The sequence below is a fragment of the Nerophis ophidion genome, linkage group LG07 (genome assembly GCF_033978795.1).
Source record: "Nerophis ophidion isolate RoL-2023_Sa linkage group LG07, RoL_Noph_v1.0, whole genome shotgun sequence".
NCBI classification, from domain to species: domain Eukaryota; kingdom Metazoa; phylum Chordata; class Actinopteri; order Syngnathiformes; family Syngnathidae; genus Nerophis; species Nerophis ophidion.
Genome location: NC_084617.1, coordinates 56,978,816 through 56,999,584, shown reverse-complemented (window position 1 = coordinate 56,999,584; position 20,769 = coordinate 56,978,816). Strand labels below are relative to the sequence as shown.

Below are 20,769 nucleotides of genomic sequence, written 5' to 3'. Positions count from 1 at the left end.
AACACTCTGACAGACATCACACATGGTACAGTGTCTGTAAAACGGCAGTAAAACGGCGGATCAAACAAAACAAAAGTCATCATTATGGACCCACTAGCTGCGGAAGCTAGCTCTACAATCAGATAAACAGACTCAATAACTTCACCTGGACGTCTTGGTGAGTTTACTGAGGAATTTGTGAAACTGAAACAATACAAAAATAAAATAAAATAATGCAATTTTAAATTAATAATACTAACACAGACACTCGTAAAAGTGTTAGCATATTAGCTAATGCTAACGGCACTAGCGTCATTACATTATGATAGCACGTTCAACATGAGGCCATCCTTACTGACTGGCCTTACTGGCAACAACGCGTGATCTGATTGGCTATCGTAACTGTCTATCAACTGTATGTCCACAATCGCTTAGAGTGCATGGACGCCTACATTGTTGATTCTGAAAGCCTCTGGCAGATTTGGTACAGCATGGCAACATAAGCTAGCTGAATTCTGATTGGATACAAACTAAAACGAACAACAACAGCACTGGACTGAGTATAATATGACACAAAGAGAATATGAATACTTTTAGATATAATAGAAGTTAGCTCTCCAATCAGCTAAACAGACTCAATACCGTTTTGGTGAATTTACTGAGGAATTTGTGAAACTGTAACAATACTAAAATAATGGAATTATAAATTAATAATACAAACACAGACACTCGTAAATGTGGTAGCATAGTAGCTAATGCTAGTGGCGCTAGCGTCATTACATTAGGATAGCACGAAAAAATATGCATGAAAACACTCCGACAGACATCACACATGGAACGGTGTCTGTAAAACGGCAGTAAAACGGCGGATCAAACAACACAAAAGTCATCATTATGGACCCACTAGCTGCGGAAGCTAGCTCTACAATCAGATAAACAGACTCAATAACTTCACCTGGACGTCTTGGTGAGTTTACTGAGGAATTTGTGAAACTGAAACAATACAAAAATTAAATAAAATAATGCAATTTTAAATTGATAATACTAACACAGACACTCGTAAAAGTGTTAGCATATTAGCTCATGCTAACGGCACTAGCGTCGTTACATTACGATAGCACGTTCAACATGAGGCCATCCTTACTGACAGGCCTTACTGACAACAACTCGTGATCTGATTGGCTATCGTAACTGTCTATCAACTGTATGTCCCAAATCGCTTAGAGTGCATGGACGCCTGCATTGTTGATTCTGAAGGCCTCTGGCAGATTTGGTACAGCATGGCAACATAAGCTAGCTGAATTCTGATTGGATACAAACTAAAACGAACAACAACAGCACTGGACGGAGTTTAATATGACATGAAGAGAATATGAATACTTTTAAATATTCAAGGAAAGTAAATTTAAAAATTATCTCCACAAGCCCCACCGTGTGCGTCTCGGGGCCCCGGGTATGTCCAAAAGGCACCCAGCAGAGGCCCACCAAAAGAAGGGAGAGAAATTTGGGACGGCGTGGCGCAGTGGGAGAGTGGCCGTGCGCAACCCGAGGGGCCCTGGTTCAAATCCAACCTCGTCACGTCCGTTGTGTCCTGAGCAAGACACTTCACCCTTGCTCCTGATGGGTGCTAGTTGGCGCCTTGCATGGCAGCTCCCTCCATCAGTGTGTGAATGTGTGTGTGAATGGGTAAATGTGGAAGTAGTGTCAAAGCGCTTTGAGTACCTTGAAGGTAGAAAAGCGCTTTACAAGTACAACCCATTTATTTATTTATTTAAATTTAGGAAAAGTGGGAAAAAGTTCAAAAAAGGTGGAAAATCACAGACGGGATGGATTTCCACAAGTTCCACTGCGTGCCGCGCGCGTCCCGGGGCACCCACCATGTCATTTTATCATGTTAGACCCGCTCGACATCCATTGCTTTCGGTCTCCCCTGGGGGGGGGTTGCCCAAATTCACGATCCTCTCCATGGTTTCTCATAGTCACTGTCACCGACGTCCCACTGGGGTGAGTTTTTCCTTGCCCTTATGTGGGCTCTGTACCGCGGATGTGCAACCCTTTGAGACACTTGTGTTTTAGGGCTTTATAAATAAACATTGATTGATTGATTAACTTTAATTATGATTATGATTTCTGGTTATGTTCGGCCAGCAGAGAAGGTCTTGCTGGCCCGGACGGCACACCATTGATTTGGTTCAGTCGTAAAGTTGAATCCTCTTTCCTCTCTTCAGAATGGCTTTACTCCGTTGCATATTGCTTGTAAAAAGAACCACATGCGTGTGATAGATCTTCTACTCAAACATGGAGCATCATTAGAGGCGGTGACTGAGGTGAGGTGTCCGCCACATGAAACCAAGTAAAAGCCCGTCGTTTTGTACGCCCGTTGCCTTTCTAAATGACTTCTCTTGTCAAACAGTCCGGCTTGACGCCCTTGCACGTGGCATCTTTCATGGGTCACCTCAACATCGTGAAGATCCTGCTGCAGAAAGGAGCTTCACCAAGCGCATCCAATGTGGTGAGTTATACAAATCCCGTTTCCATATGAGTTGGGAAATTGTGTTAGATGTAAATATAAAAGGAATAAAATGATTTGCAAATCATTTTCAACCCATATTCAGTTGAATATGCCACAAAAACAACATATTTGATGTTCAAACTGATAAACATTTTTTTTTTCAAATAATCATTAATTTTTTAATTTGATGCTAGCAACAAGTGACAAAGAAGTTGGGAAAAGTGGCAATAAATACTGATAAAGTTGAGGAATGCTCATCAAACACTTATATGGAACATCCCACAGGTGTGCAGGCTAATTGGGAACAGGTGGGTGCCATGATTGGGTATAAAAACAGCTTCCATTAAATGCTAAGTGATTCACAAACAAGGATGGGGTGAGGGTCACCAATTTGTAAGCAAATTGTCAAACGGTTTTTGAACAACATTTCTCAACGAGTTATTGCAAGGAATTTAGGGATTTTACCATCTATGGTCCACAAAATCATCAAAAAGTTCAGAGATTCTGGAGAAATCACTGCACGTAAGCGATTGTATTATGGACCTTTGATCCCTCAGGCGGTACTGCATAAAAAACCGACATCAGTGTGTAAAGGATATCACAATATGGGCTCAGGAACACTTCATAAAACCACTGTCAGTAACTACAGTTGGTCGCTACATCTGTAAGTGCAAGTTAAAACTCTACTATGCAAAGCCAAACCTATTTAGCAACAACACCAAGGAACGCCGCTGGCTTCGCTGGGCCCGAGCTCACCTAGGATGGACTGATGCAAAGTGGAAAGGTGTTCAGTAGTCTGACGAGTCCACATTTCAAAATATATTTAGAACCATAGGACGTGGTGTCGTCCAGAACAAAGAGGAAAATAACCATTCGGATTGTTATAGGCGCAAACTTCAAAAGCCAGCATCTGTTTCTAAATATATTTTGAAATGTGGACTCGTCAGACAACAGAACACCTTTCCACTTTGCATCAGTCCATCTTAGATGAGCTCGGGCCCACCGAAGCCAGCGGCGTTCCTTGGTGTTGTTGATAAATGGGTTTTGGCTTTACTAACGACCAACTGTAGTTACTAACAGTGGTTTTATGACGTGTTCCTGAGCCCATGTGGTGATATCCTTTACACACTGATGTCGGTTTTTGATGCAGTGAGGGAGGGATCAAAGGTCCGTAATACCATCGCTTACGTGCAGTGATTTCTCCGGATTCTCTGAACTTTTTGATGATTTTGTGGACCATAGATGGTAAAATCCCTAAATTCCTTGCAATACCTCGTTGACAAGGCATGGGTAACCTACACATCTGTGAAGGCACCATTAATGCTGAAAGGTCCATACAGGTTTTGGAGCAACATATGTTGTCATCCAAGCAACGTTATCATGGACGCCCCTGCTTATTTCAGCAAGATAATGCCAACCCACGTGTTAAAACAGCGTGCTTTTGTAGTAAAAGAGTGCGGGTACTTTCCTGGCCCGTCTGCAGTCCAGTTCTGTGTGGCGCATTAATGAGCGCAAAATACGACAGCTCGCCCCATCCTTGTCTGTGAATTACTTAGCATTTCATGGAAGCTGCTTTTATACCCAATCGTGGCACCCAACTGTTCCCAATTAGCCTGCACACCTGCATAAATAAATGTTTGATGAGAATTTCTCAACTTTATCAGTATCTATTGCCACCTTTCCCAACTTCTTTGTCATGTGTTGCTGGCATCAAATTCTAAAGTTAATGCAGAAAAAAAAATGCTTATCAGTATGAACATCAAATATGTTGTCTTTGTAGCACATTCAACTGAATATGGGTTGAAAATGATTTGCAAATCATTGTATTCCGCTTATATTTACATCTAACACAATTTCCCAACTCATTTGGAAACGGGGTTTGTAGAAGTGAGGCAGTGATGACTTTTGAGTTCATCTGATTCTGTCCGTTGTGTGTGGCGAGCAGAAAGTGGAGACCCCTCTCCATATGGCATCTCGGGCAGGACACTTTGAAGTGGCCGAATTTTTACTACAGAATGCAGCACCAGTGGATGCCAAGGCCAAGGTCGATACCGTAGCTACACTTTTATGAGTGGGAATTTGCAACCGTATTTCACTCATTGTTCATTATTATTCAATACATCAGGATGACCAAACACCGCTGCATTGTGCTTCACGAATGGGCCACAAAGACATTGTGAAGCTGCTGTTGGAGCACAAAGCCAAACCAAACTCCACAACAACAGCAGGACACACTCCTCTTCACATCGCTGCCCGGGAGGGACATGTGCAAACCGTGCGCATCCTGTTGGACATGGAAGCGCAGCAAACTAAGATGACTAAGGTATTTAGTCCTCCATGGCTATTTGATGGACATGTTTGGTTGTGTGAGACTGTCAAACGCCCTTGTGTGGTGTCTTTGCAGAAAGGCTTTACTCCTCTTCACGTGGCTTCCAAGTATGGCAAGGTGGATGTTGCCGAGCTGTTGTTGGAGAGAGGAGCTAACCCAAATGCTGCTGGAAAGGCAAGGGACACTTTTTTACATATGTGGTTTTTCGGACTTCCTAACCTTTGTTCAACCTTATAATTGACGATTACTATCAGGGTCAAAAAGGCACCCGCTCATAAAAGTGTCAAAAGTTAAAGGGGAACATTATCACAATTTCTGAATGGTTAAAACCAATAAAAATTAGTTCCCAGTGGCTTATTTTATTTTTCGAAGTTTTTCTCAAAATTTTACCCATCACGCAATATCCCGAAAAACGGCTTCAAAGTGCCTGATTTACACCATCGCTATATCCACCCGTCTATTATCCTGTGACGTCACTGCGTGAAGCCACCAGAAACAAACATGGCGGATAGCACAGAAAGGTATAGCATAGTAGCTTGGATTCAGACTCGGATTTCTGCGGCGTAAGCGATTCAACAGATTACGCATGTATTGAAACGGATGGTTGGAGTGTGGAGGCAGGTACCGAAAACGAAATTAAAGAAGAAACAGAAGCTTTTGAGCCATATCACGACAGACAGCGACACGGGAGGAAGCGCGGACGAATTCGGCGATCGCCTTCCAACCAATGATTGGTATGTGTTTGTTTGGCATTAACTGTGGGTGGAGGGAAAGGCTGGCTGAAAATATAGCTACAAATGAGGCATAATGATGCAATATGCACATACAGCTAGCCTAAATAGCATGTTAGCATCGATTAGCTTGCAGTCATGCGTTGACCAAATATGTCTGATTAGCACTCCACATAAGTCAATAACATCAACAAAACTCACCTTTGTGATTTCGTTGATTTTATCATTGGAAATGCATCTGCTTTGAGTGTCGCAGGATATCCACACATTCTTGCCATCTCTGTGCCATCTCTGTCGTAGCATAGCTGTCGTCGGTACAGTGTGCAGAACAAACGAGGGACTTTCGCATCTTTTGGCCACTGTTGCAACTTGAATCCGTCTCTGTTCATGTTCTTACATCCTCCGACAACACACCGACGAGGCATGATGTCTCAAAGGTACGGAAAACAGCCCAAAAAACAGAAAATAACAAACCTGATTTGACTTGGTGTGCGTAATGTGTTTGAGAAAAATGGCGGGTCGCTTCCTGTTGTGACGTCACGGGTGAAAGGTCATCGCTCCGACAGGCGAACAATTGAAACGCGTTTAAATTGCCAAATTCACCCTTTTAGAGTTCGGAAATCAGTTAAAAAAACATAAGGTCTTTTTTCTGCAAATCAAGGTATATATTGACGCTTACATAGGTCTGGTGATAATGTTCCCCTTTAAATTAATAATTTTGTTTTATGGTTGAAATCTTTTAACAACTTTAGATCTATCTATTTATTCAGGCTTTTTTTTTTTATGGTTGTCCTATGATTTATGGCCTTTTTGTAAAAAATAACACTAGCTTTTTTTTTAATGGGCAGCACATGGCATACTGACAAAGCTTAACCCATTGTTACTATAACAATCTACAAGAATAATATAGGTTGCCTCTTTCTCTCCCCCTCCATCTTTCGGTATTCCTTTTTTTATTTTTTTATTTTATTTTTTTTATTCATCTTTCTAGTTATCATTATGTATACGTATTGTTGCATTTGAACAACTGTATTGTGGATAATAGAGGTAAACTATTGGTATTGTTCATGATCAATAGCACTTTTTCTATTGGTATTTGTATTGCTCCAGTTGTAGTGTAAAAATAATCATTGTCATTTCTATATTATTATTCATTTTTTTCACTAACTGCTTCTTTGCTATCACTTTTACGATCATATTTGCAAATATCGTATGTGCTCGTGTTGTTCTATTGTTGTTGTTGTTTTTGTTGTTATTGTTGTGTTTGCTATTGTTGTTTTTGTCCGTCTGTCTAATCCCCCTCTCATCCCCACAATTTCCCCCTCTGTCTTCCTTTTTTTCTCTTTCTATCCCCTCCTGCTCCGGCCTGGCTGCACCAAATGAGAATATAAATACATTTATTAAAGTCAAATTCAAATAAGGCAACAAGAGAAGTATCCTACACTTCTCTTTTGTAAAGTAAATCTGAACAGCCCATATGGGCATCTACATCAACTATATGATTTGCCTGAGAGGCTGGACAGGACAAAAAAAAAAAAAGGGAAAATCAAAGTATGCAATATTGCTAAATAAATAAGTTGCAGAGTAGAATTTTTATTTTAGTTTTTTAGTTTTTTTTATGAGTCAGTCCAACAAAATAATACACAATAATACAATAACACAATTCCAATTCCAAAACCAAACCCAGCCCAGCAACATTCAGAATAACAATCAACAGGAGCGGTATAGCTCGATTGGTAGAGCGACCGTGCCAGCAACTTTAGGGTTGCAGGTTCGATCCCCGCTTCTGCCATCCTAGTCACTGCTGTTGTGTCCTCGGGCAAGACAATTTACCCACCTGCTCCCAGTGCCACCCACACTGGTTTATATGCAAAAAAAAAAAAAAAATTATATTGGGTTTCACTATGTAAAGCGCTATGAGTCACTAGAGAAAAAGCGCTATATAAATATAATTCACTTCACTTCACACAACAGAGCAATTGAGAGGACACACAAACATGACACAAAATTGTCAGTTAGTTGTAAACGAACCCAAAGATGCAGAGAAGGAGGGAGGCATTATGCAGGAAAACATGATTTTATTTAAAACACTAAGACAAAAACAAACAAAGGGTACAACAAAAAGCGCGCACGAGGCAGATAACAAACAAAAATGCCTAGCGTGGAAGCTAGCAGGTATCGAGCAAGAAACAGAAGTCGTACTTATAATATGAAAACAAACTTGGAAGCAGGGAACAAAATACAATAAGGTACAAACCACTATCAAATATAGATTACCGCAACGCTGCATTGACACGATATGATACGACACGAAACGGCAGGTAGCAACGACAAGAGCAACAATAATCCAGCTCTGACTGGAAGACAAATGCAGGTAGAAATAGGAGCGGGCTGATTGACACGAGGTGTGGCCAGGTGCCAATCAGCAGCAGCTGAGGGGAAGCAGCGCACAGGGAAAACAAACAGGAAACAGACAATAAGAGCGCTGACAGGAATTAAAGACAGGGAATACTAAACACACACAGAGGAAAAACTAAAACACAAACAAACTGTCAGGGGCAAGCCTGACAAAAACAATCAAAAAGTAGTCCAAAGAAAATTAATAATATCAACAAAAGTGTCAATATTAACATGAATTCCAACATAGCAGTTATTAGAATTCCCTCATTGACATTTTCATCACAGCCATTTATCCATCCATCTATTTTCTACTGCTTGTCCCTTTTGGGGTCGCGGGGTGTGCTGGAGCCTATCTCAGCTGTATTCGGGCCGAAAGTGGGATACAAGTCGCCACTTCATCACAGGGCCAACACAGATAGACAGATAACATTCACATTCACATTCACACACTAGGGCCAATTTAGTGTTGCCAATCAACCTATCCCCAGGTGCATGTCTTTGGAGCCATTTATAAAAAATAGAATAAAAACATTTGAAAAAAAGAACAATACTGTCACAGTGGCTTACACTTGCATCACATCTCATAAGCTTGACAACACATTGTGTCCAACATTTTTTACAAAGATAAAATACGCCATATTTTAGATTCATTTAATAGTTATAACACATTTGAATAATGGATCCCAGATTCCAATATACGGCTCATTATCTAAGCTAAATGACGTTTTTTCTACTAAGTGTAATATTTAAGGTTGGAGAATAACAGCCTTGAATAGGTCAATAATTTCTGTCAACATTGATTTTGATACAGCAAGTAAAAATAAATACATTTCTGCAGTGTCTACATGGGCAACAATTATTTAATCTGATCATCATTTGGATTACAATGTTACTGTGTACATGGACCCTGAAAAAAAGGATCTGATTACTACGTGCATTTTCATGCATCACACCTCAGGCGGAACACTTTACTCTGACTTGCGCAGAACCAAACATAAACGGAAAGGTATTTTATTATTTGTGCTATGGCGCCATTTTTTGACAAGTTTCCTCACTGCATGTGCTGAAGAAGCATTAGACGTGTACTGTTAACAAACATGGCTTTGTGCATTTCTGCTTATCCGACGTTATCGTAGAATTTATTTATAATTTTTTTCCTTCTTTTCTCTACTTTTGTTTTACCTCTCTTTTTGAAATGGAGCCGTTCTGTGGTTTTTATGTTGTGATTAGTTACGGGTTGCAGCACTTTTTCATTTCTCGACATTTTGTGTATGTGTTTGAGACTAGCAGTTAGCACTTGGAGTAGCTTTAATGTCGTGAATAAAGTCGCTCGTTAAGACAACAAATGGACCCCTTCTTTTATTGATTAGGCTTTACATCTTCTGTATGTCAAGATATTTACTCAAAGTATGTAAGAGATGTTCCAGCCAAAATGAAAAAGTTGACAGATAGCATCTCTATCCTTGCAGAACGGTCTGACTCCACTGCATGTGGCCGTGCATCACAACAACCTGGATGTTGTCAACCTGCTTGTCAGCAAAGGAGGGTCACCACATAGTGCAGCCCGGGTATGGCACAACAAAGTGCATTCATACATGCAATTCATACTAAAAAAAAAGTCCTTTGCCACCATAAGTCATTATCTCTCTTTGTGTCTTTTAGAATGGCTACACCGCCCTCCATATTGCATCCAAGCAGAATCAGATGGAGGTGGCTAACAGCCTGTTGCAATATGGAGCGTCAGCCAATGCTGAGTCTCTACAGGGAGTCACACCTCTCCACCTGGCCTCGCAGGAAGGAAGGCCCGATATGGTCTCTCTGCTTATTTCCAAGCAGGCTAACGTCAACCTTGGCAACAAGGTAAGAGGACCATTTTAAAAGAGACATATCTGTGTGAGTTTGTGATTAAAACGGCATATTTGATGTTTTGGTTTTCTCTTTCTAGAGTGGACTGACTCCGCTCCACCTTGTGGCACAGGAGGGACATGTTGGCATTGCAGACATCTTGGTCAAGCAAGGAGCTTCAGTCTACGCTGCTACACGGGTCAGCTTAAAAAAAATATATATATATATTGTGATTTCAATCAAAAGCCTCTTTCAAACCTCTAACACCTGATTTCTTGTACAGCATTTTATTGGCTTAAAACAAGGGTGTCAAACTTATTTTCGAGGGAAACATCACATTTATGGCCGCCATCAGAGAGCCACTTCTAGCAATGAATAATATATAAATATAAATGTTTGAGGATTTGCCTCATTATTTTATTACACAATTGCCTATGCGTTTGATTATTATGTTTTACATACACTGTGGCTTTTGCGGTAAAAGATAAACTAGCACCTCTGTTGCCAGAATTTTTCTAAACAATATACAGTGTTTTTTACAGAATATTACAGTATAATGTAAATGGAAAAATGCTAACCCAAATTTTTTACCATAAAATTCTTCCGGTTCTTTATAATCACAAAATGTAAGGTTGCTGCTGTTACAGTGTACTACTATAAATGGAATAAACAGTATGACAGGGCTTTTTTCCAATAAATATCTGGCAACTGACCTGACAGTTTTTTTTTTTACTGTGAAATCTATTGTCTATTTACTATTTGATGGACATTTAAGTGTTTATTTGTAATTTAATAAAATATTTGTTTGGAAAGTATGTTAATTTGTTTATTGCATGTTTACCATACCATCCATCCATCCATCCATCATCTTCCGCTTCTCCGAGGTGGGGTCGCGGGGGCAACAGCCTAAGCAGGGAAACCCAGACTTCCCTCTCCCCAGCCACTTCGTCTAGCTCTTCCCGGGGGATCCCGAGGCGTTCCCAGACCAGCCGGGAGACATAGTCTTCCCAACGTGTCCTGGGTCTTCCCCGTGGCCTCCTACCGGTTGGACGTGCCCTAAACACCTCTCTAGGGAGGCGTTTGGGTGGCATCCTGACCAGATGTCCGAACCACCTCATCTGGCTCCTCTCGATGTGAAGGAGCAGCGGCTTTACTTTGAGTTCCTCCCGGATGGCAGAGCTTCTCACCCTATCTCTAAGGGAGAGCCCCGGCACCCGGCGGAGGAAACTCATTTCGGCCGCTTGTACCCGTGATCTTATCCTTTCGGTCATGACCCAAAGCTCATGACCATAGGTGAGGATGGGAACGTAGAGCGACCGGTAAATTGAGAGCTTTGCCTTCCGGCTCAGCTCCTTCTTTACCCCAACGGATTGGTACAACGTCCGCATTACTGAAGACGCCGCACCGATCCGCCTGTCGATCTCACTACCCACTCTTCCCGCCTTTATATATTATTATTTTACATTCTCTGGATGGATGGATGGATGGCTTTAGACTCATTGTACTTTGGTGTACGTAGTACTATAAGCTACTGCTAGCAAGTAAGACCAGATGTTTTGGTCGGATCTTATTGTTCATTGTGACATTTGCTACGCCAACTAATAGCGGGGATGCTTGTAACTCAAATTTTTGCTTGCAATTTAAAGCACTATAATCAGCCAAGAGAAAGCTCTTATCTCAAAACACTCTTAAGTTGGGGCACTCTTAAGCTGAGGTACCACTGTATTACAGCAAATATGTACAGTTAGTTTGTTATCAATTAAAAGTCTATCTACTGTAATGCAATATTTGTCGTTTTGAAAGAGTTTGTGGTGAAAATAATCTGTCTTTATGTGTCACCGCAGATGGGCTACACCCCTCTTCATGTAGGGTGTCACTATGGCAACATCAAAATGGTGAAGTTCCTGCTGCAGCAACAAGCCAATGTCAACAGTAAAACACGGGTGAGCGCCTCGCTCTGGTTGTGAAGCTGCAGTTTTACCGACACAGAGCAGCACCAATTATGATGCATTGTTGACTGATCAGAGGTCATAAATGTATATCTGTCATTTTAAATATATCAAAAGCATTCATTCATTTCAATCAACTTTCCGTGCCATGTGGCTTGTGAAGGTGATCTGCTTAAATGCATTAATGGAACAGGATGAATATTGTTAATGAGATGTATTTCAGCTGTCATGCGTGCACAAAGGAAGTAAGAAATAACGTTTGTCCGTCTCTTATCTTGTCCAGCTTGGATACACTCCACTGCACCAGGCCGCCCAGCAGGGACACACAGACATTGTCACTCTGCTACTGAAGCACGGAGCTCAGCCTAACGAGACCACCACAGTAAGCATGACAGTACTTTCTCCATATAGACTCCTTCATGTAGTTTTCCACTAAGTGCCTCATACTGAAAAATCAAAGCAGGCAAGGGCCATTTTCCATCCATCCATTTTCTACCTCTTATTTCCTTTGGGGTCGCGGGGGGCGCTGGTGCCTATCTCAGCTACAATCGGGCGGAAGGCGGTGTACACCCTGGACAAGTCACCACTTCATCGCACGGCCGCAAGGGCCATTTTGACATTTTTAATTTTCAAAACCAATACTTTAGATTTTATCTTACAAACGTTTGTACCTTTGGAGCTCCTCTCAGGGCTCTCAGTCATAAAATATTTAAAAATAAGGCATACATAATTATTGTTATTATTATTATTAGTGTTATTATTATTATTATTATTATTATTCAATGCTTAAATCTCTATATTAACTTCTGGTCTATCTGTTGATATAAATTAAAAATATATATATTTTTTTTAAGGTTATGCCCTTTTTTGTCCAAAAAAAACCACACAATATATTAATGATAAACACACAAAATATGCAATATTTCCCCCAAAACAATTTCAAAGTAAAATATTTGATGTAAAGTAATTGTAGCTTTAAAGAATCATAATAGCATTGATTTTTATGTATTATTATTATTTTTGCGCATTGAGAGTTTTAAAAAAAAAAACACATTAAAATACTTGAGAATACAAAAGGGCCATACTCAAAATTATTTTTAAAAAGTCATACATTTTTTTAAATCTCTAGATCAACTTCAGATCTATCCGGTTTTTGTTGTTGTTTTTTGCTTTATTTAGTTTTTTTGTTTGTTTTGTTATTTTTGTCATAAGAAACATTGTTTTTTATGGCAAACACACAAACTATGCAATATGTTTCCCCAAAAATATTTGAAAGTGGAATATTTGATGTAAAGTAATTGGAGCCTTCCATAGGTCAATAATTCATAACATCGATATCCATCCATTTTTTTCTACCGCTTGTCCCTTTCGGGGTCGCGGGAGGGTGCTGGAGTCTATCTCAGCTGCATTTGGGCGGAAGGCGCAGTACACCCTGGACAAATCGATATTTTGATTGATTATTATTTTTTGAGCAATGACAATAAAACAGTCTGCATGACACTTTTGTGTTATTAGAGTCAACTTTGCAACTTTTTCTCAATACATTTCATCTGTTTGTTTTTTTATTCCACTGGTTTATGTTTTTTTTTTGTAGTAGTAGTATTTTTGAAATGTGCCGCAGGCAGTAAAGAAATTAGCCCTGGGGTCATTTTTGGAGACTTCTGGATTAGAGTATAATCATCGTTCATCTCTTTCCATTAGAACGGCACGTCAGCGCTCGCCATTGCCAAGAGGCTTGGCTACATCTCTGTGATCGACGTTCTGAAGCTCGTGACTGAAGAGACGGTTTCCATGGTGAGAAATTTGGAAATCCTTACTAACATTGGCATTAAAATCGTACAAAGTTAATTACTGATATTTAATTGCCACATTTTCCCCTTGCAGACCACTACGGAGAAACACCGCATGAGTTTCCCGGAAACAGTAGATGAGATACTGGATGTGTCCGAGGATGAAGGTACAACGCCGTGATGTTACCAAATCACTTGAATAATAACAACATGGCTCATTATATGCTGTAATGAAATGGCCATGCCGTGATTCAATATTTTTTTTTTTTTACCTTCTGTAGGACTTGCACAGCTAACATTAGGTATGAATGTCTTTTTATCTCCATGTGTGCCATTGGTAGGTTGGTGTAAGAAATGTGGCTTCATCTCAAGCTCTTCTTCATCGTGTGATAGTAACTCTGCCTTCTCACCAGCATGTCTTTAACCTACAATAACACTCATTCGCTGATATCAGTTTTATGGGAACATTATAAGGGAAAACTTTCACATGGAGTTATGTCGTGCATTATGTCATCATTCGTCATTGACAACTTGTGTTAGGCGTGATCACTTTGTCAGGACAGAATATTACAACATGACTGCAACTCTCTACAGCGTTTTTCTATTTTTACAATCAGCAAAGCTGTTTGGATTCATATCAGTACAATATTCAATGTTCAAATATTGTATGCCTATATGTACTCTTACTATTTAACCTTATCTGTATCATCATCATTGTTGATCTAAATCAGGGGTCTCAGTTGATCTAAATCAGGGGTCTCAGACACGCGGCCCGCGGACCAATTGCGGCCCGTGAGATGTTATTTTGCGGCCCCCACCTTAATATGAAAGTTTAATGTTAGTACGGCCCGCAAGTTTTATATGAATGGCGCTTGACAGCGTTGTGTTATTTGGGTCGAAAATGGCTCTTTCAACATTCTGGGTTGCCTACCCCTGCGTTAGTGGAAAAGCGGCAAATGAGTGAAAGCGACAGATAAGTTGCCATGGAGACAAGGGTTTTCTTTTGTGCCTGGCTGCAGTCACACCTCGACACCTGTCGGTCAGTAATAACAGTCCCCGAGAACCTGGACTAATTCAAATCGTTATGTTGTTTTTTTATTGTGTAATTTGCATTGCCTCACACGATGAACACTACATATATTTTTATATGGCGCCGGATAACACTCCGGAAGCCGTCAGTTCCCGGACTGTTATATTATTATCCACCGACCGCCGTGTTGCTGTAGGGAGGAAAAGCGGAACGACACATTGCGGAATTAACATTATTCCCCGTGCGTCGGCTAAATACTAATATATTAATATATTTACTTATTTGCAAAGAGAAAATTGCGGTGCATAAGGGATACAATTTGACACGTCATTATACAACTAGACAACCCTAAGAGTATGCAAAGATTTTTTAAAGAAATTATTTCTAGCAGCCCAGCCTCACCCAGACTCTGCATCCAGTGGCCCCCAGGTATAGTGAGTTTGAGACCCCTGCTCTAAATATACCATAGAGTTAGAGCAAAGTTAGAGTTAGTTATCGAAACTACTTCCAAAACAAAATCCAGGTATGTTTATTACTCTCTGGCCATGAAAAAAATATTTCAACTTACATACATACATAACATTTTGTGAACACTACAAAATATGTTTTAAATACATTTTTAATAATGCATATTTTAACATACAGTCAAATGGCATATGGTTAGCAGTCACCTGTCTAAGATTGTCCCCTACAGGGAAAAATACATTATTATTATTATTATTATAATTATCATTATTATAAACATAGTCTGTATTTCTATTTTGCATCCTGGAATAGTGTTTTTACTTTGCATAGCGGACACCAATATCAAAATTTGCTGCAATGATGCATGATGTTGATAGATTCAGTCTTGCACCTAAATTCCACCGAGAGCATCAACATTGCGGCTGTGCATGCTCAGTGAAATGTCGAGGTCAGTTGTTGTTAGTATTTGTTGAATTTTTCTTAGGACAACCTTGCTACGATATGAATAGTTGTGTGCTTTCTTTGAAAAAATTCAACATGTGAGTTTGTCATGGCAACCTGCGTATAGTGACCACCTGTCTATTGAGGCCATTTTTGCTGTTTTCTTTAGGTGGTTGCTGTAGACTGTATTCCAATGATGTTAAATATATTGCAAAAGCATTGAACCTTCTCACTTCATGATCGTACCAAAAATAGCATTGCATTCTAACAACATAAGGTAAATGATTTGCAGCCAAAAGGTATTTCGTATTAGGTATTTTCATGGCAGTCAAAATATTTCCAGTGATGCCTGATGTCCAATTTAGTGGATCCATTATGTATCCTAATTTCCTCAAACCGTAACCTGGACATTTAGACTAATGCATATATAAAAACAGGATGGGTATCGAATCCGATAGTTTGATAGGTACCGACCGAAATTCTACGGGTACTGCGGGTATCGATGTAAAATCAAATTGTGCCATATTTCGATACCTTTGTTGCCTGTGAGTTTACGTCAGGTTACAGGCTATGCACCGGCTAAAACACTTGGGGACGAAACAATCATTTAGAGCATACTCAGCCAAACTGCCTCAAGGTAATGTTGAAATTTCCCATGTTAACAAAACAAGACAGGCTCAGTGGCCTTGTGGTTAGAGTGTTTGCCCTGAGATCGGTCGGTTGTGAGTTCAAACCCCGGCCGAGTCATACCAAAGACTATAAAAATGGGACCCATTACTTCCCTGCTTGGCACTCAGCATCAAGGGTTGGAATTGGGGGTTAAATCACCAAAATGATTACCGAGTGCGGCCACCGCTGATGCTCACTGCTCCCCTCACCTACCAGGGGGTAAAACAAGGGGATGGGTCAAATGCAGAGGGTAATTTCACCACACCTAGTGTGTGTGTGTGACTATCAGTGGTACTTTAACTTAATTTTTACGTTATTTACTTTGACTTTGCCATGTATAGGCTACTGATTAGCATCAGCAATTGTACATTGCGATTTCAACACCTCCAAATTTAGTGATGAAAACTACAACTGTTCCAATCAAACCTTTACTTTGTAGTAAATTCAGTGCTTACAGTAGAAACACTTTGTAGCTCTCAACAAAAGACTAGATTGCCACATTCAACCTAATGGCAAAGACTACTTCCTGGCTAGGCATCACACCGTACTCACTATAATATTACCATCTAATGTCTTGTAATACAATAGTGACCGCAATCAAAGTCCACTACGTAATACTTGGAAATGAGACTGTACGAAATAAAAGATTAACAATTGGACAGCTTCGTTATCATAACCAGCTAATTTGTAAATGTATTTTTTCTTTTTGTCAAACATTTATGTACACACACATTAGTACATGAAATTGGTACACTTGATGCCGGTATTGTTTCCTAGGTACCTGGAATTGTCACGGGTTCAACTATGAAATGTACCCACACCTATAGGAGGAATCAGGCTTTGAATAGCAGTCTACTGTAGTGACAACTGTCCAATAAATGCTTAAACATATATTGTAGAGATGTCCGATAATATCAGGCTGCCGATATTATCGGCGGATAAATGCTTTAAAATGTAATATCAGAAATCATCGGTATCAGTTTCAAAAAGTAAAATTTATGACTTTATAAAAAAAGCAGCTGTACTGAGTGGTAGATGGACGTAGGGAGGAGTACAGAGCGCCAATAAACCTTAAAGACATTGCCTTAGCGTGCCAGCCCAATCACATAATACCTACGGCTTTTCACACACACACAAGTTAATGCATGCATACTTGGTCAACAGCCAAACAGGATACACTGAGGGTGGCCTTTAACACTGTTACAAGTATGTGCTACAATGTGAACCCACACCAAACAAGAATGACACAAACATTTCGGGAGAACATCCGCACCGTAACACAACATAAACACAACAGAACAAATACCCAGAACCCCTTGCAGCACTCTTCCGGGACGCTACAATATACACCCCCCACCTCGACCCTGCCCACTTCAACCTCCTCATGCTCTCTCAGGGAGAGTTGTCCCAATTCCAAGCTGCTGTTTTGAGGCATGTTAAAAAAAAATAATGCACTTTGTGACTTCGATAATAAATGTGGCAGTGCCATGTTGGCAGTTTTTTCCATAACTTCAGTTGATTTATTTTGGAAAACCTTGTTACATTGTTTAATGCATCCAGCGGGGCAAAACAACAAAATTAGGAATAATAATGTATTAATTCCACGACTGTATATATCAGTATCAGTTGATATCGGAATCGGTAATTAAGAGTTGGACAATATCGGAATATCAGATTTTGGCAAAAAAGGCCATTATCGGACATCTGTAATATATTATAAGTGATAATACATATGCACACCACAGTCCAGGACTCGTATTTTGTAACAACAGTTTAGTATACAGGCGTAATTTCCCGACATTTTTACAAAAAAATATGAATCTTTATTACCTTTGTAATATCAAATTGCGTATAATTTTGGGGCGTAAGTAAGCAACTCTAAACATTTGTCAGTTGACTTTCTGTTCTCATAATGTGTGTGATTGTTGTCATCCTTATGTGTAGTTAACACAATTTGTATTTTTGATAAGGGGGCGTTTCAGAAGACATCTATTGGCCCTTTTCCACCAAAAGTTCAGGAACTTAATGTTCTTTTTAGCACTTTATTTACCTGGGTGGAAAAGGGCCTGATGTTTGTATTGATGCTGAAACAAATGCTGATCCACACCATCCATGCTTCATTTTGCCTTGTTTCCATTTCTTAACCTTTCTAACAGCTAATTAACACCTTGCACTTCTCTCTCTCTCTTTCCCCTTTTTTTTGTGACCAACCTGATCTGGGTCTGTTCCTCTTTTTGACATGTTGTTCTCTGAAGGAGAGGAGCTCCTGGGGACAGAAGGGGCCAGGTACATGAAGATGGATGACATGAAAGACCATGATGACGATTTCCTCTCCCCCAAGAAATCCCTGGAGTACGAGAGAGGGCTGGGCACAGCGTAAGGGGGCTGGGATGACAGAATCTGGATAGCAGTAGACTCACTTTAGATGTCCACTTAGTAAACACCGGGGGAACACCAGACAAATGTTGTTAATCTTACTTGGTTTTTTTTCTGTTCTCATTCAACAGAAATTACTCACCAGCCATTCCCAGGATTCCACGGGTTTCCCCTGAGACCGTGATCCTGAAAGAGCACGAGATTGATCAGGTAGAAGAAACAGCATCTTACATCCCATATTATCGTCTACATGATCCATTATTTCGGGGTTTTCTAATGAAATTATTTCAACAAGTCACCGTTTTGATCACAAATCAGGCTCTTTTTTTTTCATCTAAAATGCATTCCACATGTAATTCACTACAATATTAGCAAAAAAAAACCTTAACAAAAATGATAACAATATTCCAGTACGTTAGCAATGGTGGACAGGTAGTTATTTACAAATCTTAACATGTTTTTTTCTACACCAAAATTCATGTATCTATTATTATTATTCTTCTCCAGACTTTGGCACACTCTACATTCCACATTTTTCATCCGATTTGAACCGTTCCAACTGCAAACTGTTCAGCCTATTTGGGAATAGCTGGCTTTCCTTTGATAAATTCCCCAAAATTTCCAGATTTCCCGGAATTCCATGTTTCCAGAGAATTTTTTCTCATTCAAAATGAATTGGCCATTTTTCAAACTTACACCATTTTCACATTTTTCAACCGATTCAAACCATTCTACCTTCGACATATTCCACTCATCCAGCACATTCAAACTAAAATTACTTCAAGGTCCAAAAAATTCCAGGAATTCCCAGAATTCCCGTTTTTTCAAACCCTTTTTTTCTGTCCTTCCACATTTTTCAACCTATTTCAACCGTTCTACCAAAAAATCATTTCTGTTAAACAGGACAAAAAAATTACGTTTTTTGACCTGGAAAAAAATCATAGTTTTCCCGGATAGCATTCCCGGAATACCATTTCTCAATTAAAAAAGTTACTACTACAATATTTAATGACCAATTTGCACAATTCTAACACCAATCATTCAGAACATTCACATGTTTTCACATCCAAAAAAATTCCCTCTTTTGCAGAAATTACCACATTTCCATGAAATTCTCATAAAAAAGAATGGGACATTTTTCAAAGGAGCGTAACTCACACATTTTTTAAATCTGATTCAAACTGTTCACAATATTCAGCTTGTTCAGGAATTGTGTGCTCCTTTTCAACAATTATTAAAAAAAAATCCCACCTTTCCTAAAATTCACAGTTTTTAGGGACATTTTCCCCATTCAAATTGAATTATCCATTTTTCAAGCTTCCAAAATTCCCACATTTTTCAAGGTATTCAAACCATTCCACCTTCAACACATTCCGCTCATCCTGGACATTCAAACTAACACTTTCCCAAGTTCTAAACTAAATTCTGGTTTTCTTGGAAATTCAAATGCTTCAACCTTCAAACCGTTCCAACATTCAAACTGTCCTTTCATTCATACTACATTCTGTCAGCATTTCAGTTCAACTTCAGCATTGGAGCATTCACACGCAATTCCTTCAGGAATTGCCTCATCTAGTTTAATAATAATATTAAGTAATATTATTGTTGTGGCAGAGGTACAGAACTACACCGCATTGTGCAATGCTGCAGTTCAGCACCACAGCCACAACAATAATTTAACGTACTGTAATTTCCGGGCTATTTAAGCCGCAGAAACATATATTTTTCCATATATCAGCTGCACTGGACCATAAGCAGCAGATACGGTGTATCAGTAGGGAACATGTTGTAAATGTTTATTTACATAAAGTCATCGTAGTGGCACCACTGGCTGCGGAAGCTCGCTCTCCAATGATGTTTTGGTGTATTTACAAGACTGAAACAGTACAAAAAGAATGCCATTGTAAGTTCATAATACTAACACAGACACCTGTAAACATGTTGGCATATTCGCTAATGCTAACTACACTTATAGACATCGCACATAGGACGGTTTAGTAAGTATGAATTGTTTTAGTTATAATGTAAAACTTACACACATTGCTTGGAGTGATAAATGAGAACCCTTTGAGGCAAAAACACGATGGACCGTTGTACTTCCGGTTCAAGGCATGAAACAGGAAGTACATTTTCATCCTGAAGCACCTGCAGTGAGGGAACTTGTCCAAAAGATGGCGCCATCAAATAAACAGTAACACACCTTTTCAGTGTCTCCGTTTTATGAAAACTATTACTTGAATACAAAATATGATG

At 39.7% G+C, this 20,769-nt stretch overlaps 1 protein-coding gene and 1 long non-coding RNA gene across 8 annotated transcripts in view; one reads left to right on the top strand and one right to left on the bottom strand.

The window, feature by feature from the left end:
- ank1a (ankyrin 1, erythrocytic a) overlaps nt 1-20,769 on the top strand; it is a 314,583-nt gene that overhangs the window by 217,999 nt on the left and 75,815 nt on the right. For all 7 annotated transcript variants that reach the window (XM_061906616.1, XM_061906615.1, XM_061906614.1 and 4 more), the window contains exons 11-25: nt 2,208-2,306; nt 2,393-2,491; nt 4,437-4,535; nt 4,617-4,814; nt 4,896-4,994; nt 9,421-9,519; nt 9,614-9,811; nt 9,897-9,995; nt 11,641-11,739; nt 12,029-12,127; nt 13,447-13,539; nt 13,630-13,702; nt 13,817-13,837; nt 18,396-18,516; nt 18,648-18,726. In XM_061906616.1, coding sequence (XP_061762600.1) covers nt 2,208-2,306; nt 2,393-2,491; nt 4,437-4,535; nt 4,617-4,814; nt 4,896-4,994; nt 9,421-9,519; nt 9,614-9,811; nt 9,897-9,995; nt 11,641-11,739; nt 12,029-12,127; nt 13,447-13,539; nt 13,630-13,702; nt 13,817-13,837; nt 18,396-18,516; nt 18,648-18,726 — 1,575 coding nt within the window. The remainder of the gene's footprint in view (nt 1-2,207; nt 2,307-2,392; nt 2,492-4,436; nt 4,536-4,616; nt 4,815-4,895; nt 4,995-9,420; nt 9,520-9,613; nt 9,812-9,896; nt 9,996-11,640; nt 11,740-12,028; nt 12,128-13,446; nt 13,540-13,629; nt 13,703-13,816; nt 13,838-18,395; nt 18,517-18,647; nt 18,727-20,769) is intronic.
- LOC133556577 (uncharacterized) lies at nt 17,894-20,648 on the bottom strand. The gene is made up of 3 exons (XR_009807550.1): nt 20,552-20,648; nt 18,659-18,702; nt 17,894-18,572 (listed from the first exon to the last, which is right to left on the bottom strand). It is a non-coding gene; the product is annotated as an uncharacterized LOC133556577 (long non-coding RNA).